The 24,665-nt window shown below is 48.2% G+C and overlaps 2 protein-coding genes and 1 pseudogene across 5 annotated transcripts in view; 2 read left to right on the top strand and 1 right to left on the bottom strand.

Moving 5' to 3' along the window:
- The window catches only part of Lca5l (Leber congenital amaurosis 5-like), a 29,129-nt gene extending 16,487 nt beyond the window's left edge, over nt 1-12,642 (top strand). For 2 of the 4 annotated variants that reach the window (XM_013027405.1, XM_013027404.1), the window contains 4 exons: nt 7,985-8,069; nt 9,565-9,671; nt 9,827-9,947; nt 11,765-12,642. In XM_013027405.1, the coding sequence (XP_012882859.1) occupies nt 7,985-8,069; nt 9,565-9,671; nt 9,827-9,947; nt 11,765-12,468 (1,017 nt within the window). In that variant the 3' untranslated portion in view covers nt 12,469-12,642. The remainder of the gene's footprint in view (nt 1-7,984; nt 8,070-9,564; nt 9,672-9,826; nt 9,948-11,764) is intronic. The other 2 variants (XM_013027406.1, XM_013027408.1) reach the window with 2 other exon arrangements.
- On the top strand, nt 1,768-6,797 carry LOC105993945 (annotated as a pseudogene).
- Nucleotides 12,643-13,699: 1,057 nt separating the features above from the next.
- On the bottom strand, nt 13,700-24,659 carry Wrb (tryptophan rich basic protein). Its single transcript, XM_013027401.1, has 5 exons — nt 24,526-24,659; nt 20,598-20,763; nt 19,472-19,539; nt 19,161-19,275; nt 13,700-17,176 (listed from the first exon to the last, which is right to left on the bottom strand). The coding sequence occupies exons 1-5, from the start codon at nt 24,625-24,627 to the stop codon at nt 17,103-17,105; spliced, it is 525 nt and encodes a 174-aa protein (XP_012882855.1). The 5' UTR covers nt 24,628-24,659; the 3' UTR covers nt 13,700-17,102.
- Nucleotides 24,660-24,665: the final 6 nt, after the last annotated feature.

The raw sequence follows: 24,665 nt of genomic DNA, 5'->3' as shown, positions 1-24,665 counted from the left end.
AAAAAAAAAAGAACTTTAAAGCATTTTTATTATTTATTTATTTATTTTTGTTGGCCATGGGGCTTGAACTCGGGGCTTGGGCACTTGTCCCTGCACTCTTCAGCTCAAGGCAAGCACTCTACCCATTGAGCCACAGTGCCACTTCCAGTTTTCTAGTGGTTTATTGGAGATAAGAGTCTCATGGACTTTCCTGCCCGGGCTGACTTTGAACTGTGATTCTCAGATCTCAGCCTCCTGAGTAGATAGGATTACAGGCGTGAGCCATCAGCGCCCTGGCTTTAAAGCATTTTTAAACCACAACTGTAATAAAATTTCATTTTACCCCAGTTAGAATATTTTTTCTGAAAACAATAAGAAGATAACAGGTGCTGTCAAAATATGATGAAAGGCAGGTGCCAAGTGGCTCATATCCGTAATTCTAGTTACTCAGGATTCTGAGATCTGAGGATCACAGAAGCCAACCTAGGCAGGAAAGTCTACAAGATTCTTATCTCCAATTAACCACCAGAAAATCAAGAGTGGTGCTGTAGCTCAAAGTGGTAGAGCACTGGCTGTGAGCTGGGGGAAAAAAGCTCAGGGATGGCATCCAGGCCCTGAGTTCAAGCCCCAGGACCAGTACCAAAAAAAAAAAAAAAAGTAAAGGAAAAGTTACCCTTATGATCTGTTGGTAGAGATGTAAACCAATGCAGCCACAAAAAAAAAATCAGTGTGCAGTTCCACCAAAAAGCAAAAACAGCACTTCCCAGGGCTAGAGGAGTGGCCCATGTATTAGAACATCTGTATAGCAAGCACAAGGTTCAAAGTTAACGAGAGAAAGAGAGAGAATGCTCCCATATAATCCTGCAGTCCCTCTCCTGAGTGCATGAAGGAAATGAAGTCAGCATATGATGCTTACTGCAAACAGCCAAGCTATGAAATCACATAATATATGCTTATCAATCAATGAATGGAGAAACACATTATGCACGTATATAGATAATGGAGTATTATTTAGTCATAATGAAGACAGAAGCCCTGTCATTACAGGCTAATGGATGGAACTAGAGAACGTATGTGAAGTAGAATAAGGCAGACACAGAAACCTAAGTGTCACATGTTTTATCTCATATGTGGAAACTAAAAATAAAAAACCTGAAAAGTTGAAGAGCAAACACGAGCTTATGGGAAAAGAGAATCCAGGGGGAGGAAAAAAGGGTGTAGAAAGGGTAGAAGAAAGTGGGGTAGGAATGATTAACGTATGATTAATGCATATACAGAAATATCACGGTAAATCTGATTTATATAATTAAGAGTGGTCAGTATCTATAACTGAAAATTTAATTAAAAACAAACTAGAAAGATGTTTTGAGCCTCAAGCTATAAGTCTTAAGTTTGAAAACTCTCAAATAAAGGAAAAGAAACATTTCTTTTTGGCCTCTCCTACATAAACTATTTGTTAAAGGAACCAAACAGTGTGAAGTGGTTTTAGGCTCCTTGTGAAAGCAGTCCAGTTAAATGAAGAAGGGAGCAGGTAGGACCTCAGTTGAATTAGCAGTTCTAATCAATGAGGGTGTTGGTGACACAGCACTAGCTAGCAGTGCATGAGAACCGTCCACAGCACCGGACAGCAGGGAGTCCAGCTTTCTGCAACCCCGCTCTACAACATCAATAGCAAAGCAGAAAAATAGAAAAGCTGGTGTGGGAAGCTATGAATTAAACATCATTAAAAGAATAGTCGTTCTCTCCAGCTACCCAAGATGCCAAAAGGAAAGACGGGCCAAGGGGGAGATGGTGGCCCCGGCCCCTGCTGTCGTGAAAAAGCAGGAGGCCAAGAAGGTAGTAAATCTGCTGTTTGAAAAACAGCCTAAAAACTTTGGCATTAGCCGGGCGCCGGTGGCTCATGCCTGTAATCCTAGCTACTCAGGAGGCTGAGATCTGAGGATCACGGTTCAAAGCCAGCCCGGGCAAGAAAAGTCCGTGAAACTCTTTATCTCCAATAAACCATCAGAAAACCGGAAGTGGCACTGTGGCTCAAGTGGTAGAGCACTAGCCTTGAGCTGAAGAGCTGAGGGACAGCGCTCAGGCCCAGAGTTCAAGCCCCACGACCAAAAAAAAAAAAAAAACTTTGGCATTGGACAGGACATCCAGTCCAAAAGAGATCTCACCTGTTTTGTCAAACGGCCCTGCTGTATCTGCCTGCAGTGGCAAAGGACAAGCCTCTACCAGGGCTGAAAGTTCCTCCTGCAATGAACCAGTTTACCCAGGCCTTGGACAGCCAGACAGTGACACAGCTACTCAAGCTGGCCCACAAGTACAGGCCAGAGAAGAAGCCGAGACTGTTGGCTTGAACTGAGAAGAAAGCTGCTGGCAAAGGAGACGTCCCCACTAAGAGACCTCCAATCCTTTGAGCAGGGGTTAACATGGTTACTACTTTTGTGGAGAACAAGAAGGCTCAGCTCATGGTGATCGTACATGACGTGGACCCCATCGGCTGGTTGTATTCCTGCCTGCCCTGTGCCAGAGATGAATGCTCCCTACTGCCTCAAGGGGGAAGCCAAGCCAGGGCGCCACCTCCACAGGAAAACATGCACCACCGTTGCCTTCACCCAGGTTAACTCAGAAGACAAAGGATCTCTGGCGAAGCTGGGGGAGGTTATCAGGACCAATGACAGATATGATGAGATCCATCGGCACTGGGGAGGCAGTGTCCTGAGTCCAAAATCTGCGATTCTGATTGCCAGGCTGGAAAAGGTAAAGGCTAAGGAGCTGGCCACTGAGCTGGGTAAGTGTGCAATGCTGATTTCTCTGTACATGAAAATAAAACTGTCCTTCCTCAAAAAAAAAAGAAAAAAACATTAAAAATAAAATAAATGGCATTTCGTCAAATTAGAAAGCTTCCGCACCACAAAGGAAACAATTACCAAAATCAAGAGACAACCTACAAGAGTGCAGGCATAATTCAAGTGGTACAATTGCCTAGCAAGCATTAATCCCTAAGTTTAAACTCCAATACCATTAAAAAAGAGAAACTAACAGATAACCTACAGAATGGAAGAAAATCTCTGCCAGCTATTTGTCAGTTAAAGGATTCATATCCAGGATAATATATAAAGGAGCTCCAAAAATTAAAACATCAAAAGAAGAAATAATCAAGTTAGCTGGCAATCACCAAGAGAACAAAAAGCAAGTGCTGGGGGCGCTGGGAAGGTAGCTCAGCGGTAGAGTGCATGCCTTGCAAGCATGAGGTCCTGGGTTCGATTCCTCAGCACCACATAAACAGAAAAAGCCGGAAGTGGCGCTGTGGCCCCAGTGGTAGAGCACTAGCCTTGAGCTGAAGAGCTGAGGGACAGCGCCCAGACCCAGAGTTCAGGCCCCATGACCGGCAAAAAAAAAAAAAAAAGCAAGTGCTGATGAGGAAGGAGGAGGGGGAGCCTTTCTACAGTTAGTGGAAGTGCACATTGATAAAGCCAATACAGAAACCATGTGGTGATTCCTTAAAAAGCAAAAGACTCCTCTATGCCCCTCCTGACCTATTTCAGACAGAATGTAAGTCACATTCAATCAAGACACCTGCACATGCATGTTGATAGCACTGGTCACAATGGCCAAACTGTGGAATCAAGTCAACCTAGGATCCCACCAGCCAGTGCACAGATTAATAAAATAAAGAAGAGTGGACTTGTGGCATTTGCAGGAAAAATGGAGAGAACTAGGAATGACCTTGTTAAATGAAATCTGTCAGACCAAGAAAGACAAATATCACATGTATGTGCTCTCTTCTCTCTCTCTCTCTCTCTCTCTCTCTCTCTCTCTCTCTCTCTCTCCTATGTCAAATCTAGACCTTTTTAAAAAAAATAAGTGCAAAATGTCAGAGTGACAATTTGGGGTGGGAAGCAGCATGGAGGGGAGCAAAACATATCTTAAGAACTTTCTAACTGTAGAATAGCATTATGAAATCCATCAAAAGTTGATTTAAAAAGAGAACAGGAGTCGAACACTAGTGGCTCACACCTATAATCCTAGCTACTCAGGAAGCTGAGATCTGAGGATCACAGTTCAAAGCCAGCCCAGGCAAGGAAAGTCCATGAGACTTTCCTTCCAATTAACCACCAGAAAACTGGAAGTGGTGCTGTGGCTCAAGTGGTAGAGTGCTAGCCTTGAGCTGAAGAGCTGAGGGACAGCACCCAGACCCAGAACTAACCCAAGAGAGAGACGGGGGGGGAGAAGGAGAGAGAGGGAGGAAAGCAAGAATTTTAGGGTGATGACTTCAACCATCACAACGCACGAAGTGCACAGGTAAACACCTAGAGAGGTGGCCATAGGAACATGGAAGAACCGCCAGCTCAGCTCTGAAGAAGTGAACAAAAGAATCAAGCAGAGCCTTGGGGCAGCAGCGCAGGGGTCCCTAACTCGCCTGCCTTCATGACCACGTGACCATGGCCGTCAGGATGGCCCCTGGGTCTGACAGACTCAACACATACCACCATACTCACCACTCTGGGGAGGAGAGCAGCAGCCAGCAGAGGCTAAGAAAAGCAGGCACTGCTCACTCTGGCCCTTGACTTTCTTCCCTCCTACATGCCCCAGGAAAATACCAGTCAAGGACACTAAAAGGAAATAAATAATAGCAAGGAGAATCAGGGTGTGTGATCCACAAACCATGGAAATGTTTCCTAAGAAAGTGGATGGATGCATCCGTATGAATGCCATGAAGCAGAGGCCCCAGCAGGGGGCCCCAGAGGGGCTTTGGCCTGTAGAAGGCAGGCTACTGTCTAAAGGAAGAGGGCTGAGAACAGGCCCTCCTGTCACCTGCCCCACCATTCCTCCAAGGATCACCAGGAAAAACCCAGGGTGCCTCAACACTTTGCTTGAGAGAAAGAGGGCTCTGGGTAAAAAGGCTGGCATCCCAGAGCAGATGCCCACAGAGCACATTCTGGGAACGAGAGTAACTGGGCTCAAAGGGAAGCCGGACAGACAGTCCCTGAGGGACCCAGAGCCAGGTGCCTTCCTCTTCAGAGAGAAGCACCCAGATCTCTGAAGACCAGCAGCATGGAATAAGAAAGCACAAAAGGATAGATGGTCTGGTGTTGAATTTGGCATCCCAGGAGAGAAGACTGTACCCATAACACCATATTTTGACATTATGAGGATGGATAATTCAGAAGCCAAAATGCATTAAAGCATTAAAATTGAAGGGCTCAAAGGCAGAAGGCATGGATGGGCTGGGAAGGTGGCTCACTGGTAGAGTGCTTGCCTTGCATGCATGAGGCCCTGGGTTTCATTCCTTAGTACCGCATAAGCAGAAAAAGCCAGAAGTGTGCTGTGGCTCAAGTGGTAGAGTGCTAGCCTTGAGCTGAAGAGCTGAGGGACAGTGCCCAGGCTCAGAGTTCAGGCCCCACGACTGCAGAAAAACAAAACAAAAGGCAGAAGGCAGAGAAGCCCTGGAGGATTTGGAAGGCCACATTAGTAAGTAAATCTCTCTAACAAAGAACTGGAGGATAGAGATGGAAACACCAGAAGAAAATAAGATATCCCAAGAATAAGTTACACAGCTACTGTAAAATAACCTGGTGTCATTTTTCCAAATTTATGGCCTATCACTGGCCCTCGGCTGCCTGCATTAGGGACGGACTCCAGTCTCCCACCAGTCACCTCACCTGGGTCAGTGAGGTTGTCCGATAGTTATCCCCAAGATCATCCCTTGTAAAGGAGCAGAAACTTCCAGGATATCTTATAAAACTAGACTCTTCCTCTTTCTCTGCATTAAAAAAAATACTTGCAAACATCAATACTTCAGAAGTGACTCAGAAAAAAATACGTGTTCACACAGCTCTATAGTACTGTCAGGGCTTGCCAGAGATGGCCAGAGTCTGATGTGTTGGGGCAGTTGGGAGGTCGCCCCCCGGTTCTCTGGAGTCTCCCCTGACACCTGCAGTGCAGTGGCGGAGATCTGCCATCGGTTAAGCCTTAGCGGCTTCTCCATGTGGAACAAGCTTCCCCTCACCTTGCTGGCTGGTTCCAAGGGCAAGAATGGAGAAAGAAAAATGGGTAGGAGGAGGGAGCAAGAGATGCAGGGAGGAAAGGAGGGAGAGAGGGAGGGAGAGAAGGAAAGGGGAGATGGAGGTGAGAGGACAGGCGGAAGCCATGTGTCCCTTTACCACCTAGCCCTGTCACACAGCATCGATCGCCTCAGCTCCTTCCATGTGCCCACGCAACCCGAGGCAGGAGGTCTGGAAATAAGGCCGTGGCAATCTTAAGAAAACACTTCCATCTGTTGTTATTGTTTGGGCTTAGGAAGAGGCTTTGGCCTCAATGATGAGAACATCTATTTCTTAACCTTGATCCTGCCTTCCTTTGGTGCTAGTACTGGGGCTTGAACTGAGGACCTGGGCACGGGGCTTGAACTGAGGATCTGGGCACAGGCCTCTTCACTCAAGGCCAGGGCTCTACCACTTAAGCCACAGCTCTACTTCTGACTTTTTGCTGGTTGAAGCCAAGAATCTCACAGACTTTCCTGCCCAGGCTGGCTTTGAACCATGATCCTCAGATCTTTGCTAAGATTACAGGCATGAGCCACCAGCATCCGGCAATCTTGTTTTCAAGGTCATGACCACCTGCATATCTCAACCACATAAGTATCCTAGATGGTGACCTAAAATCTCTGCCTTAGACTTAGGGAGCCAGCTAGGTCACAGGTACCCAACTCAAACCTCCGCTGCAAGCCAGGACTGACCTGTCCATCCCCAGCCATCACTGCCATACACCAGCCATTGCCCTCCACCATTGGCCTCCTGATGCATTCTGCAGCTGAGCTGTAGGCCACCCTCTGGGGACCCAGACCAGCCCAGCAGATGGGACTGAACAGGCCACATCATCATTCTAAAACCCCTTGTTCAGTATACCTCCAACTCAGCACCATAACCCAGAAAGCACTTGTTCGTCTTCCATCTGGCAGTTTCTGGACAAGGTTTTACCACGATAAGGGAAGAGCACCACAGCATTTCTGCTTCTTAAACTCTAGAAAACACTGAGATGCTTATTCTTCACCCACTCCTGTGCCTGTTCTGGTCAAATGACTGTGATTGAATGAGCTCAAAACCTATGCTGCTGCCCAGACCTACAACAGTCTCTTCTGAGTCTATATCCTCAAAGCTATTACTTCCTGATGTGCCTCGTCTCTAGGTCAGCAGGGGAATGAAGCTGGAGAAACGGCCTCAGGTCTTGAGTCCACTGCACTCATCAGGCTTGCCCACAGATGTAGGGGTAAAAAAGGAACATGGATAGCTAATCACCCCAGCAAGTTAGTTTCCAAACTTGTTTTGCCATGACCTAAGGAAGTCAGTGTTGAGATTTAAAAGGGAGCAGCCATGTCCTGTGCTCAGCCAGTGTGTAAACACAGCAGAAGTGCTGTGCTGCAGAAGTTCTGTCCACACATACACACCAGCTCATGAAACAGGTAGCTCCTGGGCATCACAACCTGCCAGTGTGACTGAGGACTGAACTTTCTTTTTATTTTTTTGTCAGGCATGGGTCCTGAACTCTGGGCCTGGGCGCTGCCCCCTGAGCTCTCCAGCTCAAGAAGAGTGCTCACAGCACCACTTCCTGCTTTTTCTCTTGAATCAAACCCAGGGCCTCATGCATCTGAGGCAAGCACTCTACCACTGAGCCACCTTCCCAGCCCCTGAGAACTGTATTTTAATGTTTTCTCTTTAATGAATTTCAATGGTGAAATGCAGCTAGTGACAGAGCAGCAGCCCAGGGCACCAAACGCACAGTGAAGGCACGCAGCTGCCGGGCACAGCAGGATGGTCTCCTCACAGGTGTCACTATCATCACAAACTGGCACGTCCCGTTGCCAGCAGTGTGCGTGACTCAGCCATTCCTGTTTTCTGTTAGAACTTACAGATTTCATTTAACACACGCTGAGTTTGCTTGCTTTATATTTTTAATCAAGATTAATAAAACTAAAGTATTCATAGAAAATTGATGTTTCAATTCTTTTTAGGAGAAAGAGCGTGAGCTTGAAATTAAAAATATCTATACTAATCGGATACTTAAAAACTTACATGAAAAAGAAGATTACCCAAAAGGTATGTTAGTTACTTCTGCTCAAAATCTATGGTTAAGTATCTGGTCATATCTTTTTTTGCCAGTCCCAGGGCTTGAACTCAGGACCTGCCTGGGCACCGTCCCTGAGCCTCTCTGTGCTCAAGGTGAGAGCTCTACCACTTGAGCCACGGTGCCACTTTTCTGAGTACTTATTAGAGGTAAGAGTCTCAAGGATCTCAGCTTCCTGAGTAGCTGACAGGCGTGGGTCACCAGCACCCAGCTTCTTCCTACTTTTTCATAGCTAAAATAACAGATGAGTTTTAAAAAGCATTTCATGGGCACTGAGACACATTTTGTGGTACAATCTTGTCAAGAGCCAGGAACAGACCTGCTTTCTCAGTTCCTCACTTTGGGCCCAGTCTCTTACTTCAGGTAGCATGAGGCTGCTTGAAGGAAAGTGTCTGCTCCACACTGAACTTTCCAGTTCTTGAGAACGAACTTCTTTGGAGTTTTACTTTACTTCCATGAGATGCAGTTGGTCGGGCTTTGGCGCCCGCTCACCGCCGTAGCCTGCACTGTCTGGGGGGGAGGTGACTCTCCAGGAAAGGAGGGGGGGGCTCCCCATGGCCTTCACATTCCACACCCCACGCTCCCCTCCGGCCCGAACCACCATAAGCTCTCACTGTTCTAGAACTTCACTCTGTCGCTCACAGCACACAGCACTCCTCTGTAGCAGCCTGCTTTGGTTCAGCAGTGTGGCAAGGGCACGGGTACCGTTTAAATGCCACATGGTGCTGCTGCCCCTTCTCTTCCGGCACGGCCGGCAAGCATCAGTTTCTGCTCAAAGTGACAACGGGAACCACCTGCTCCACCGGCAGCCACCGCAGGCTCCCCTCACAGGCAGCCGCTCCCAACGTGCCTTCCTCGCTTGCTCTGGCTTAAAATACAGAATAACTGCCCAGAGAGATGGGTGTGTCAACCATGGGGCCTTTAAACGAGAGTATTTCAAGGACGGTGAGGAAAGGTGAATGGCGGTCGCTCGCCTCTTTGTGTGGAGGGCAGCTTGCCATCAGTAGCAGCTGTCCTTAACACTGGATAGTGTGACCCATCACCTCCGTGTGACACCATCATCTCTGTATGGCCTCCGTCACCTGTGTGGCACATATCACCTGTGTGGCCCACATATCACTTCTGTGTGACCCCATATCACCTCCGTATGACCCCATCAACTTTCTGACCATCACCTGACCATCACCAGTGTAACCCATTACTTCTGTGACCTGTCACCTCAATGTGACCCTTATCATCTTAGTGTAACCCCATCACCTCTGTGTGACCCCATCACCTCTATGTGACCCTTCACCTCTTTAGTCCAAAATGAGACCAAAATGGAGATGATAGGAAAAAAAAGAAGGGGAATCTATCAGACATTTCACAAATATTAAATGTCTACACATACTTCAAATGTTATTTTACACTTAAAAATGGCTTCCATTTGTAAAAATCTTTCTCATACATAATCTTCCAATTCTATAGCTTCTTCTACAAAATCAGTCCAAGCAGACAGAAAAAGCTTGTCATTTACAATTATGAGACACAAAGAAACCCAAAAATCAGATGACTTTCCACCTTTGAAAACTAAGGTAAGACAGACCTGAAACCTCAGTGTCTAATTACACATCTTACTTAACACAAATAGAGTATGCTGTAATCATTTGTTCTATGTAAAAAGTATTTGTATTTATTAGAATACAATTGTCTAGATCACCAAAAACATATCTTTCACTGCTTTTCTAAGTTACAGAGTAAAAAGACAAGAAACACTGATCATAAAGAAAAATCAGCTGAAATAAACTGTGAAATTCCTCCAGTTATCAGTAAACTACCAAGACTAGAGGAATCTAAAAGGAAATATGAAGGTAACTGGAGTTTGTTTTGTTGTTTCTTTTGTGTAGTACTAGGGTTTGAACATGTCTTCTCATTTACTGGGCAGGCACTCTACCACCTGAGCCACAGCCCTCCACTTCCACTGCTTTATACTTCACATAGCCTCCCCCACCCCCACCCGGGGCCAACTTTCAACTATGATCCTCCCTTCCAAATAGCTGGAATTATGAAAATACAGAACTGTGCTTGGCTTGTTAGCTGACACTAGGTCTAATTTTTTTCCCAGGCTGACTTCAAACTCAAGTCTTCCTGATTCCTACTTCCTTCGTAGCTTGGATTATTGGTGTATGCCACCGTACCCCTGCTAATTTTAACAGCTTTTTAAAGTAAAACATGACTTGTAACAATTTTCTCAAGCTGGGTGTAGTAGTACACACCTGTAAAAGAAATATATAAGAGGAAAAGATTCTCCTTTATTCTTATTGAACCAGTCCCTCCAGCATTGAGCAGACACAGCCTCTTGTGTCCATACTTCATTACTGCCAGTAGAAGCCGGTGAACTCCACCCAGGCCAGACAAGGGCAGCTTCTGAGTGAAAAGCCACAACAATTCCAGAGTTGCTCAGGGCCAGGGGATCGGCCTGCCGAACACGCTGGGCACTAGACCAGGTGCCAGCCAGGCTGGCTGGAAAGCCAAGTGGAGCAAAATACGAGCAAGCTGGTAAAAACCACTGAAAAAAGCCACTCTGTCCTGTGCAATCTGGGGGACTGATGTCCAGCCATACCCACGGGGCTCTGCTTAAATCTTCCGCGTGTTTTTTCATTCCATTTAGGTGAGACTTATCCCAGAAAGGTATGTGTGCACTTGGCACGTTGTGTGGGAGGATGCACCAGATGGAGGCGTGGCTCTGGGAGCTGGGAGACACCCTGTCCGGGTGTCAGGTGTGCTTCTGACCCAGGGGGGTTTCCACAGACCCATGTCTGCATATGCCATGTAACCCAGCCAGCGCCCCCCATGTGCGAGGCTCCGCTCTACTGCTGAGCTGTACCCCAAACCAGAAATCCATCTTTTTTTATAGTTATTTGAGGTTAAGTGATTACATAAATTTCACAAAGTTCACAGAATTGTGAAATAGTGATACTTACAGTCACAAACACATTCATGAGGCAAATTGTCATTATCGTGGTCTATAAAGTTTGTGAATTCTGAGCTTTGATAATACAACTATTTCTTCCACATCAGGTGATACGCACATTTCTTCACTTTTGCTTAGTGTTAGCTGTTCACGTTCCCTCCCATCGCTGCCCTTGAGTTGCTGAGCACGTTTTCATCAATGTCCAGTGCAGCTGATGGGCCCCTCTGTTATGTTTTCCTGTTTCCCTCTGATTCTGTATGCTCCTCCTAGCTTCCCTCAGATGTACGCATATATATATATATATACATATATATGTGTGTATATATATATATATATATATATATATATACACACACCATGTATGTGGTCAACAACATGGAGTCATTTAATAATGATAAGACAAGATGAATATATACATATATATGTGTGTATATATATATATATATATATATATATATATACACACACCATGTATGTGGTCAACAACATGGAGTCATTTAATAATGATAAGACAAGATGAATAGAGGTCCTTTGTTTCTCAAGTGCTGTTTACTTTGTTGTATCTCCTAGCATTTTGGATTTAACATCCATATATCAGGGAGACTATGTGCCATTTGTCTCTTGGCTTACCTCACTCAAAATGATTTTTTTCTAGTTCCATCCAAGAAATCCATTGATTTTCAGGGCACTAAGTTGTCTATCTTTCTGCTGTAGATTTATCAAAGGCAGAAGAAATGCAAGGACTACTGGAGAACACTAGGAGACATAAAGAGAAAAGGGAAGAGCAAGAAAAGAAAACCATCTTAGAGGAACAAGAACCATCCCCAAGAATTCCAGCACCTCATCCTGAAAGTAGAGGCCATCAGGAAGATGAAGCAGCCAAGGAAAAGCTGTGTTCACAAATGAGTGACAGGGCCGAGGCCCCGGACACATTCGTGGTTCCCAGCACCAAGATGGTCTTCCGCCACAGGAAGCACTACTCCTTCACAGAGGCCACGGAGAACCTGCACCAGGGCCTCCCCACCTGCCCAGGGCCGGCCCACCCTGGTAGCACACGGTGCCTGGCAGGCGGCCGACACCGCTGCCATGTAGAGGAGATGAGACCGGAGCAGGAGGCCAGCAGCTACGAGCCCGCCCCTGCTGCGCCTTCCCGAACCAAGGTAGAAGACACTGCATTCCAAATCAGGAAAAACTGTCTGATGGAAGAACTCTTTGGGTCTGGCTCTGTCTTAAAGCAAGACCAGAGCAGTCCTGTGGCTACAGAGGGCTTGGAGGAGCCCCTGAAAAACAAGGCCTCGCATCACCTATCTCCTGGTCAGGCCTCTGCCAACAACGCCTTTGGAGACTCAAACGTTACTGTGGTAAACTCCATGAAGGCCTCCTCACCTACAGAAGAGAAAAGAAAAATTATTATTTAAATATAACCAATGCCCAGGACATTCTGGTGTGGTGTACGAGCTCCTAGATGCTGGCAATCTCACCATTTCAACACGTGAGAGGCGCACACATGTATGGGTGTCTCAGTGCTTGAACTGCCTTTGGATAAATTGTTTTATTTCTAATCTAACAAAAAAAATCCACTGTATATTAGTCAATGGTAATATTTTAAATATAAACTTACATCTTTATACTAAAAATGAAATGTGTCTATTCCTTTTAAAGACTGGTTGATTATATAGCTTAGGTAACACTGAATGTTAATGGTCTCAGTTCTCTAAGACACAGACAAATAGCAAGTTGTATTAAAAACCACTTGCTGCCTACAAGAAATGTCCCTCACTGACAAACAGTGGCCTAATATGGAAAAAAGATCAAAGTAAACCAACTCTGAAAGGAGGCAGAAGCTATCTATATACATAGCTGATAAAAAAAAGTTTAAAGACTCCAAAAACCTACATGTCATTTCAAGAAGAAATAACAATTATTAAGTTGTATCTACCAAACATTGGTGCATTCTAATTTAATTAAACAAACACTCCTGTTCCACAGACCCTAACACAGTGACACAGACTTCAATACACAGCTCTACCATAGGTAGGTCATTCATATATCCCTTCCCTGCCCAAAAATCAAAGAAACTTCAGAATTAACACTGTATACCAAATTGACTAAACATTTGGAGTATCTCAGCAGCAGCTCATGGAACTTCCTCCAAAATAGATCAGATTTTATGACATGAAGCAAGTCTTAACAAATATCAGAAAACCATATTCTATCAAACCACACAGGAATAAAGCTAGAAACCAACAACAATAGAAAATACAGGAAAGTTTCAAACATGTAAAGACTGAACAACACACTGTTGAGTGACCACTGGGTCATCAGAGAAATAAGGGGAGGAAATAAAAAGATGCCTAGGATCTATGGAAATGAAAACAACTTACCAAAGATGGTGCTAAGTGTTTCAGCTCTGAGTCCCTGTGTCAAAAAAAAGCTGAAAGATATTACCCTGTAAAAGCAATTCAAACTGGACCTAAGATCTAACACTTGGGAAGTACTATAGGGGAACACTGGAAATATAGGCATAGGCAATTATTTCCTGAATAGGACTCCCAACTATCTAGGAAATAAAAACAAGAATGGATGTGAGATTGCATCAATAAGTTCATTTACACTGAAGGAAAGTTGCCAGATCAAGAGACAATCTTTGCCATTTATTTAACAAAAGATTAACATCTAGACGATGTAATGAGCTCCAAAATCACACATCAACAGAAAAAGTTAACTGTAAGTGGATAAACAGGTTAATTATTTGAAAGTACAAATGGCTGATAAATACACCAAGAAATGTTCAACATCTTTTACTATAAAGGAAAGGCAGATCAAAAGTACATGGAGATTCCACCATACTAGTCAGAAGGGAAATAAGAAAACAAGAAATGCTAAGAAGGATGCTGAGAAAAAGGAACCCTCATTCACAGCTGGTGGGAATGTAAATTAGTGCATCCACCATGGAAATCAATATGGAGGTTTCTCAAATAAACTAAAAATACACCTGTCTTATGACCCTGCCAAACCACTTCTGGGCATACATCTAAAGGAATGTAAGTCAGCATACAATAAGGATACCTGGCTACTCACATTTTTCGTAGCACTGTTCACAACAGCCAAGCTGTGGGATCAGCCCAGGTACCAAATAACTGATAAACGGATAATGTGTTTATCTATACAATAGAGTATAATTCATCCATAGAAAAGAAAAAGAATGAAATGACATTATCTGCAAGAAAATGAATCTAGAGATCAAGTGAGATAAGCAAGCCAAAATCAAAAGCCACGTATGTATTTTTTTCTTATATATATATTCTAGATCCAAAATCATGGTGGTAATAGTAAAAAACTAGACTGGGGGACAGGAGCCCAGGAGTGGGAGGGAGGGGTGTTGGGGGTGAAGGTCAAAGTATATTACACACACATACACTCCTTGCATAATGAAATTCAACAAGTAGTGTTTGAAAGGGAGAGAGGAGTGGTGGAGAGCAGAAGAAATGGAGCAGGGGTGGACATGTTTGAGGTACATTGTACATATTACAGAACTGTCACAACCTAGCCCCCTTGTATGATTGAGGTATAATAATAAAAATACAGTAAGAAGGCTGACTGAAGCCAACACAGGGCTTCACACCACAGCCTGTGAGGACACCCAGACATTCCTGACCATGTTAGTTGTTAATGCTTCAACTAGGAAGAAAACACCCTGCAAGAGGCACACAGGGCCTGGTGGAAAGCCACGGGTTTTCCTTCCTCAGTACTCGACTAAGCCTACTAGGAAGAGTCCACAAATGAGTCTCTGCTGCCCAAGGCACTTAGCAGCACTGCTTGGAAGAAAACCTTGCATTGCAAATCAGCTGACATGTCTGTTAAGATGGAAAGGGAAAGAAAATCCGAATCATCATCAGTGTCGGTGGTCAGGGACAGTGTGGAGAGCAGCCCGCAGGGCAGCTTGTAGGGACTGTTTTCTCCGAGGCCCGCTCTGCCTCCCCAAGCACCAGGGATATGTTTGAAAACCAGGCCAGCAGACACGGGTCTGGTCCCGTCAGAGATAGGTCCCGGTGTGACCACAGATGCTCAGGGACACATACAAAAGTGGGAGCAAGCTGCGTGTGCCAGAGCCACCCTGCTTGGGGTATGAATTGGTATGAAGAGCTTCAGATGGACTTTAAATCAAACAGATTCTATGTAAAGCAGTAAAACATTTAAAATATATATTCTTTTAAACGCATATGAAAACTTAAACATTTAAACACCTGTATTATACACAAATATGATACCATAAACAGAAAAGCAAAAGCTCCAGCAGTCTCTGTCCTGTGGAGTTGCGTGGGATAGTGCTGTTTTTCTATGCTTTCCAAATTAAAAAAATTTTAAATAGTTTTCCAAGTTTTGCTTTTATAATTTAAAGGCTTTAAGAGCACACACATCAATATTCACAATGGTGAGCCAAGCAGTGGCTCACAGTAGAATCTGAGGACAGGACACAGTTGGAAGACAGCATGTTTATTTATCTGTTTAAGAACAGATTCAAAAGAAAAAAAACAAATACAATGTAAAAGACATACCATGAGGTAAACGTAAAGGACATGTATTTCTCCCCTGCTTAATCCTCGGAACTACACGAGCACATTAGCAGCTGTGGCGAAGCCTGCCGTTCCAGCAGCAGTGAGCTGTCAGTTTCCTGCGTCACCTAGCAGCATTCATCCTTGGGACAGAAGGGTCTGGTTGGGGACATCTGGTTCTGATTAGTGATCTTCGTGGCCTCCAGGTGCACGATGCCCAACCTGGCACTCAGGCCTGCAGCTGGCTGGAAAAGGGCTGAGTGGGAAAGCTCCAGGAGGGACCGGATCTGCAGCCTTGCCCTGTGCCTCTATTCTCCTCCTCAGGCTCGCCTGTCATCCTTTGTAGCTGAAGTGTCTCACATGGGAGAAGCTGCTGGAAGCAGTGTCCTCCTGATGCTGTTCAAGGTAAACCCAGCTGCGCTCCCTATTCTGCATCTTTACAGAGCTAAGCAAGTGTAAGTCTGTCTGTATGTCTGCACGTAAGGAAGGGGACCTTAAGCCTGCTCTGGGGGTCTTCAGGACAATAAAAGACCACACGTCCTCTCACAGTGCAGTCAGTTGAAATAATGAGCTACTTATTAGATCTTCTTAGGAAACAGAATATTAATACTATCTTTGAAGCACTAGTGATAGGACTTAGCTGAACTGTGTTATGGTCACACGGAGTGCAGGGCAAAGCTCCAGCCACGTGCCAGCAAAGGACACACACAGCAAGGACACGTCTGTGGAGAGTGAAGGCGAGCAGCACTCAAAGGTGTTGTCATTGGAAAAAGTGCTTCACACGTTACATTTTTACAGGCCAGACCAGCATCCATTCAACTAACTGAACCAGATCTCTGTTCCACAGAGCGTGAATGTTAACCGCTTACAAAACACATCATCTGGAACACTTTAAATACAAAACACACTTTGAACATGGCATGACATGTAGGGTCTCAGGAGTACATTTATAATACAGTAATAACAAATTAACAGGTTCGTAGTACTACAGTTACCTACTTTATACACACCATACAAATTTATGTCCAACAGTGACATATTTTAAAAAAAGGAAGAATGCACAGCCAGTGTTAACTATTATTAGTGTCATTCTTTCAGTTGTTCTCGTAAGCTTAAACAGCAAATTTTTAAATTCTAATAGTGGTGAAAAAATTAAGTTACTTTCTAAACAGGGGTTTAAAACAACACTAAGTCTTTAAAGTACTTAAGTTGTTAGAAAATTCTGAGGACCAAAATACACCAAGTGCACAAACCATGAGGAGAGCATGTAGAGACCCCATAACTTACAAACCTGGAGCCACGGTGGTTACCCGCCATGTCCGAAACGGGCTTTCTGGCTCAAGGACAAGACACAGTTATGATTCTTTGAAGACTCTCAAAGTCCAAGGAGAAACACATTCATAACGTGTACTTTTGTGTTTTTGTTAAAAGTGAACCAGATTTTTAACGTAACAAAATCCATCTTTAAAGTCTCATAGCCGGCGACATCTTCCTCTTCAGCTGAAAGGATGAAGTACAATCGCCACCACTTTGTTACAGACCAAGATCCAACAGGTAATGCCGACGCCACCTGCAAAGAGAAAGCCAGCATAGAGAGAGCATGCCAACAGTCTTCTGGCCATTGCCCTTCACTCACAGGAAACAGGACCCCAGTTCTTTCTGAGCACAACTGAGCACAGTCTGTGCTTTGTTGGTTCAAATCTGGAGACTTTCACAGCTCACGGGACTGTACTGGTATCTGATGAGGGTTACACGGCACCGTGATCACTGCTTCAGATTTCCCTTTGAGGTCAGTGTTTGACAGAACTAGGTTGTAAGCACACGTGTGGGAGTGTTTAGTCTGCAATCTCAAAGGAACAGCGCAAACAAGCAATGTATGCCCAGCCTACGGGAGATAGAGAATCCAGCTCCAGTCCCAGGCTATGGGAGGCAACGAGGTCTGCGGCATGCAGAGTGGTCTGCTGTGTCTCTGGTCAGCACAGAGGTCCAGGCCTGAGCCCAGGGGTGCAGAGGAAGGTGGAACAAAGCACAGCTGAACTAGGATTCTGAGAGAACCATTCCTCTTGGGACAGCAATCCATCGCCACCATAACTGCAAACTATAACCAAAGACTACCAAGGAAAGTAGGTGCCAGCCAGGCTCCAATGGCTCACGCCTGTCATCCCAGCTACCCAGGAGGCTGAGATCTGAGGATCACAGTTCAAAGCCAGCCTGGGCAGGAAAGTCTGTGAGACACTTATCTCCAATAAACCACCAGAAAACTGAAAGTAGCGCTGTGGCTGAAGTGGTAGAACGCTGGCCTTGAGCTCAAGAGCTGAGGGACAGCACCCAGGCCCAGAGTTCAAGCCCCAGGACCGACAAAAATAAAAAATAAAAAAAAGTAGGTGCTGTGCATTACCTTCAATAGCAAAACCCTGGACCTAAATAAACATGCTTTTAACAAGAAAACCCAAATGAAGACAAGCTAGGGAAGTATTTATCCAAATCCTCCCCCCACTCCCTTTAAAGGCTGGGGTCCCGCGGCGTCCTGTGGGATTACTAGTAGGGCATGTCTTCCTGGGGACAAGGCGCTCCCGAGGGAGCACACTGGCAAGCTCACGCCAGCTCTTCCCACCACCTAGGACGCCACAGAGGAGCCACCCAGGAACCGCGAGATGCCCTCCAAACGGAGGTCTGCCAGCAACCTGGCTTTGGACTCCCCCAGTCCCCAGGAGATCAAGTTCTGTGAGAAACACCTGGTTGATAAGCTACACAGCTTAGAGCATTTTGTTAGGCAGTCTGAACTAACACATAAGGGATGACTTCCATTATATAGTAAGAAGTGGATATAACGAAGAAGAGCCAGCCGCGCACGTGCTAGTGGCTCACACCTTCATCCTAGCTACTCAGGAGGCTGAGAGCTGAGGTTCGAAGTTCAAAGTCAGACCAAGCAGGAAAGACCATGAGTGTCTTATCTCCAGTAAACCACTAGAAAACTAGAAGTGGCGCTGTGGCTCAAGCGGTAGAGCACTTGCCTTGAGCTGAAGAGCACAGCACAGGGACAGCGCCCAGGCCCCGAGTTCAAGGCCCACAACCAACCAAAAAAAAAAAAGAAGAAGAAGATGATGAGCCAGATGAGCCAGATGGCCTTACCTACTTCACTAGTCATCGGAAGGAATGTGCCACCATCGGAGCGGCTCTCCACACCCAGCGGGCTTGTGAAACACTGCCCTCGTTGTCCACAAAGCACTTTCAAATTCAGAAGGGTGACCACTCAGCAGCACCAGGCCCACGCGCGGAGGTGCCGCGGATGGCCACCGCGAGGACTGGACACACAGTGGGGAGCCAGGGCGGGGTTCCAGATCCAACGCCCACCCGGGACTGCAGCCCAGCCTCACACTCTGAACTTGAAAAGGTCTAGCAGCTTCTCTAGACCGCGTGCAGGGCCCAGGTGCAGAGAGCAGAGGTCGCTAAGTGCATGCAGAGGATGAGGCCAGGCAGCCGAGACGCCCACCACGCGCCTCTACACAAGCCTGTTCGCGGTCTTCCATTGTGTTTGCCGGGAAAATCCTTACCTGCTACCCTCGTAGGAAAGGCTACCAGGCGGTCTAGTGGGGTGATCCATTTACTTGGTACCACAGCCACGGGGACAGAGTAATACTTCCAAATGAGCGAAATCATCAAGGCAGCCTAGAGAGACACTTTGGGTGAGTGAAAAACCTCCTGTGAGCCGCACGCACAATTACCACAGAAAAAGCACATGAGCAAACACCACAGTCAGATTTCAAAAAGCACCAGTCCCTACAGCCACAGCCACACACATACATACACACACACCACCACCACCACCACCACCCACTTCCGGGCTGGAATGCAGAGCACTTACTTGCAGCACGTAGAAAGCGACGCTCATGGCCCACTTGATCTTGGCTGACTGGGCTGCCCGCGCTTTCACTGAGAGGAGAAATGGGACAGAGTTGTGTGTCAGTCCTGGAAACTGGGGGCGTATGTAACACACTGAACACGCCTTTCCTCACCAAACACCTAAACAGAACAATCACTCCAGATTTAGAAAGCACAAAATAGAATGTGTAAGTAGTAACTCGTTATCTTACGACGCCACCATTTAAAACAGAATCTCCCTCAGACGGTGAGATCTGAGTGGCTCTCATTTGAAGTCCCTCCAGCCTTCACCTGCACCAGCGATTCTCTTGGTACCGCATGGACCGTGGGTTCATGGCTAAGTTCTCTCCCTGATTTCCTGAGCTACAGTTCGTGCGGCTCCACAAGGGCTCCCCCCGCTTGTCTGTCCTGGGCCGGGGCAGGCCCCTGCCTTCTCCCCAAGATGATAGCACTCTCAATACAGGAAGTAGAAACGTGTTTTGGGCAGTGTGCAAAGTGGGGAGAGGCGTGGGACTGGAGGAAGGGTGGGCAGACGCAGTCGTTACATTCATTGTGTGCTGTGCAAACATAACTGTGCAAACATCACTGGAGAGGAGGGAGAGAACAAAGGAAGAGGGGACACTGCCAAGAAGCACTGTGCCTATCACCTGACTCACGAAACTGCAACCCCTTTGAACAACTCCTTATAATCCATTTTACCAGACGGCACGCTCCCTGCACACACGCGGCACCCTGCCACGCTGCACACGCGCCACTGCGCAGGACAGTGACCTAAGAGGTGAGGACACGCACTGTCCAGACAGTGAGAGGACAGAGCCAGGCCCCACGGTGACATCTCTGTGGGCGTCCCTCAGAAAATGAGTTGGAAAATGTTCCCTGCAGGGACAGATGGCTCCGATGGCGGCCTAACAGGGTCCCTCGCTGCCCGTGTCCACACAGCCAGCCCTCCTGGCGGCCAGGAGAAAGGATTGGGGTGCCAGGGCATCTTCCAGACCTCTCGAAAGCGCCTACCAACATTCAGAAGCTCTGAGGAGGAAGTCTACCACCAACACTCCTCCACTGACCACATCTATGGTGTGGCCCTCTCTAGCGTGGCCGGAGCGCAGTACCGTGGGTTTTGAGCTTATCGGTCATCTTGTTGATCTTTCTCTCCAGCCTGGCGTATCTAGCGAACTCGTCCATCATGTTGACCGTGGCGAGCTCCTGCTTCATGTCCTGGATCTCGGCCCGCATCTGCGACTCCTGCCCCGCGTCCTGCTGCAGCACCCTAGACACCTGGCGGGGAAGGCAGTGGCTCAGGCCTCCCGCGTGGGAAGCAGGGCCCCGCTCTCTTTCTGGGTCTGAGGAACACCGTGTGTCCTGACCAGGCCTGAGTGCAAGACGGGGCTCTGACACCAACCACAGGTCCTTGGAAGGCTTAGCTCACGCTGGGCACGCTGAGATCAGGTCAGGCCTGACGTCACACACGCCGGCACAATCCCCGCCAGCCCAAGTCCTTGCTCCCCACCACACACCCCGGAACTCATTTCAGGTTTTGTGCCAGTAACAGAGCGAGTTTTGAATTCAGGGCCTTAGGTTCTCACTGAGCTTTTTAATTTTTACACAAGGTTGGTACTCTACCAATTGAGCCATAGATCCACTTTGAGCTTTTTGTTAGTTAATTGGTGGTAAGAGCCTGCATATTTGTCTGCAGGCTGGCTTTGAACCGTGACCCCTGGATCTCAGCCTCCTGCGTAGCTGGGATTGCAGGAATGACCATGGGTGCGCGGCTCCCACAGGGAGTGTGGCCACTGGTGGAGGACGTGCCAGGTAAGCACGGCCGACCTGGCTGCGTGCGCAGGGCTGCGGCCGCCCTCACAAGCTAGTCCTCTGAGAAGCTTCCCTCCTTTGCACCCCACCCAGCCCGCCCCCAGAGGGCTTGGGCTGGTCCCTAGAGGGAGCCGCTGCCAGTGCTCAGCTGGAAAGAGCAGGGTGCCCTCCCAACATGCGTCACGCGGCTGCTGACCTACAGAGCCAGGCTCTGGGGCCTCTGCCTGCGCCCTACAATGACCACAGAGAAAAACCGCAGTCCCCTCCTATTCCAACTGCTGGAACCCTTTGCAGATTGCTCTAGGAAAAGGGATGTACCTTTCACAGCAACAGGACGATTGGGATCATAAAATGAACGCCAGTCCCATTACCAGAGCCAGAAACAGGGAACATTGTTCCTGAAGCCAAGGAAGGAACAGAGCCAAGGGCTCCAGTGGTGGCCCAGTGGAAAGGGCCTTCCGACAAAGAGGCACCCGGCAGGGGAGGGCAGGCCAGGCTCTGTGATACATGGTCTGCAAGACTGCGTGGCCAGGGCTGGGAAGGTGGCTCAGTGGTAGAGTGCTTGCCTGGCATGCATGAGGCCCTGGGTTCCATTCCTGAGCACCACATAAGCAGAAAGAGCCACAAGTGGCACTGTGGTTCAAATGGTAGAGCACTTGCCTTGAGCTGAAGAGCTGAGGGACAGCACCCAGGCCCACAGTTCAATCCCCATGACCAACAAAAAAAAAAAGGCCACCCAGGCCAGAATCTGAACAAATGTCCAAGTCAGGGCAAACATGGTCTGAGAGCCATGTGAAGCGGAATAGGCACCCACAGAGCGTGAGGATGGAGGGAGGCGAGATTAACTGCGTGAGGAGGGAGGGATGAGAGACTGGTGCAAAGGACTGAGCATATAACAATGCTGACGCTTGGGCTGAGAAGGTGGCTCAGTGGTAGAGCGCTTGCCTCGCGTGCATGAGGCCCTGGGTTCAATTCCTCAGCACCACATAAGCAAAAAGGAAAAAGCCAGACGTGGCGCTGTGGCTCAAGTGGTAGAGCGCTAGCCTTGAGCTGAAGAGCTGAGGGACAAAGCCCAGACCCAGAGTTCAGGCCCCACGACCAGACCCAAAACAAACAAACAATGCTGACGCTAATGGGAGCCAGGGAAGACAGGCAGAAATCTGCAATGGAAGGGGCTGGAACGAACCTGTATTCCAGAGGTAAATGAGTGCTTCCTACACACGGAAAGGAGAATAAAGATGGCATGTTTGTGAAGGGGGCCTTCCACGCAAGCCCAGGGGTCCCTGCTGGTGGATGCTGCCCGCCCAAGTGTGCCCTGGTGACCTCCTCCCCTCCCCTCTCTGTTGGCTTCACACTAATAGCCAACACTCAGGGGATGAGGACGATGGCCGCCAGGTGGCGCCCACCGACTGTTAGAGACAAGCCTCTGTCCCTGGACGGAGAATGGGGCCTCCAGTGACCTGCCCCAAGTAATCAGGGAATACCCTGAAATGGGAGCTCCCACCAGGGGCTGAGATGCACAAGATCCAACATGGCCCCCGAGATCCAGTCCAAATCAAACACACGCACCAGAGACAACAGGAGTATGCCAAGTACTCACAGCACACAATCGATGGCCTGGGGTCTCAGAACAAGTGAAAGCCTGGACAGCACTTCAAGAGCAATGAGAGCCACCATACTCCATAGCCACTGCTGACAAAGCTTGTCCATCCACCAAAGCATGGGCAACAGAGGCTGCCCTACTGCCAGATGTCTCAGGGAGTGTTTTTTTGTGCTGTATGCATACTGTAAACAGGTTGTTAAAAAGACGAAATGGTAGTGGATTTGCCACAGACCAAGTACACACGGGACCTTTCTGCCTGCCAAACCACAGAACATCTGCAGTCAGAGCCAGAGCAACAGCCAAGCCCCAGGCTGAGTCGCGCACCAAGGCCCCACTGCACCTGCACCATGGGGCCTGAGCAAACACGACATGGGCCACAGGCCTTGTGCGGGGAGCAGGGGTCTGCACACCCTCTGCGTGTGCCCCTGCCCCGCCCGCCTCTACCACCACTCTCACCAGAAGAGAGATTCATCTTTTTCTTTGAGTTGCAGTGAGATGATGGGGGTACTATGGCCTGTCTTGAGGAAGAGGGGAAGAGAAATTCTACTTTCTAGAACCTGCCTGGAGGACTAAAAGGACTAAGTCATAGAAAAACAGAAAATCAATCAAGCCTCCCGAGGCCTAAAGGGACCCAACACGGTGACGAAACTGTCATCTTTATTGTTGTGAAGCCACCAGAAAATGACAAAAGCTAAGGGGATTAGGAGCCAGGAGCTGCAGCAGAGCATCGACGAACCAAGCGTCACCACGGCCAGAGCACATGAAAAGAAAACAACATCACCGGTGATTAGGAAAATGCCCATCAAAACCACAATGAGGGGCTGGGAAGGTGGCTCAGTGGTAGAGCGCTTGCCTTGCATGCAGGAGGCCCTGGATTCGATTCCTCAGCACCACATAAGCAGAAAAAGCCAGAAGTGGCGCTGTGGTTCAAGTGGTAGAGCGCTCGCCTTGAGCTGAAGAGCTGAGGGCCAGCGCCCAGGCCCAGAGTTCAAGCCCTACGACTGACAAAAATAAAATAAACTGGAATGCGGGTTCCAGGGCTGGGAGAGGCAGGGCGGGGCCGTGCGCTGGGTACGGGGCACAGGATCAGTCAGGGAAGATGCACAGCTCTGCCGTTACCCGAACGCCTCAAGACCTAAGGCGATCACTGCTTCGTCCAAAGACGAGAAGGATGCGCGGAGGGCAGCGGTTCAAGTGTTCTATCAAGGCAACGGGCTGGGCCTCCTCTGCCAGACCCGGCGAGGGGGGCACCGGGATGAAAGGAGACGCCCCGCCAGAGGGGCAGGGCCCTGGGACGGCCCTGCGCACCCCGCCGGGCAGGGGCTGCGGGGGAGCCCGGCCGGCAGGACAAATCCGGACACCGCCCGATCTCCGGTTAATCATCGGGGGGGGGGGGCACCAGAGTGAGAGCAGGCCCCGAGTTCAAGCCCCACACCCCCGGCACGCACGCACGCACGCTCACTCCCAGCACGCACACCTAAAATCACGCCACCGTCTGACCCGGCGCCTGCGCAGGTGAGCCGGGCCTCCGGCCGCCGTCCCCAGACCCTGCCCACCCCCCGCCCCGAGTCCACGCCGGTCCCACCCGGCCCGCGCCGGGCCTGGGACGCCCGGCCGCCACTCACGAAGGCGGAGAAGGACGGGAGGAGGATCCGCAGGACGTTGCACCCGAACACGAAGCCCAGCACCAGCAGCCACGCCCCGCGGTCGGCCTCGCCGGCGCCCATCCCGACCGGGCCCCGGCGCCCGCACCGCTACGGCGGCT

The sequence above is a fragment of the Dipodomys ordii genome, unplaced genomic scaffold (assembly GCF_000151885.1).
Source record: "Dipodomys ordii isolate 6190 unplaced genomic scaffold, Dord_2.0 Scaffold103, whole genome shotgun sequence".
NCBI lineage: Eukaryota > Metazoa > Chordata > Mammalia > Rodentia > Heteromyidae > Dipodomys > Dipodomys ordii.
This window is presented reverse-complemented; position numbering and strand designations above follow the sequence as displayed.

Coding starts and splice junctions, on each gene's coding strand:
- Wrb (XM_013027401.1), bottom strand. CDS start 24,627: ATGGGCGCCGGCGAGGCCGACCGCGGGGCGTGGCTGCTGGTGCTGGGC. Junction 20,764..24,525: donor TCCCGTCCTTCTCCGCCTTC/GTGAGTGGCGGC, acceptor CTTCCCCGCCAG/GTGTCTAGGGTGCTGCAGCA. Junction 17,177..19,160: donor CTTTCCTACGAGGGTAGCAG/GTAAGGATTTTC, acceptor TTCTCTTTGCAG/GTGGCGTCGGCATTACCTGT.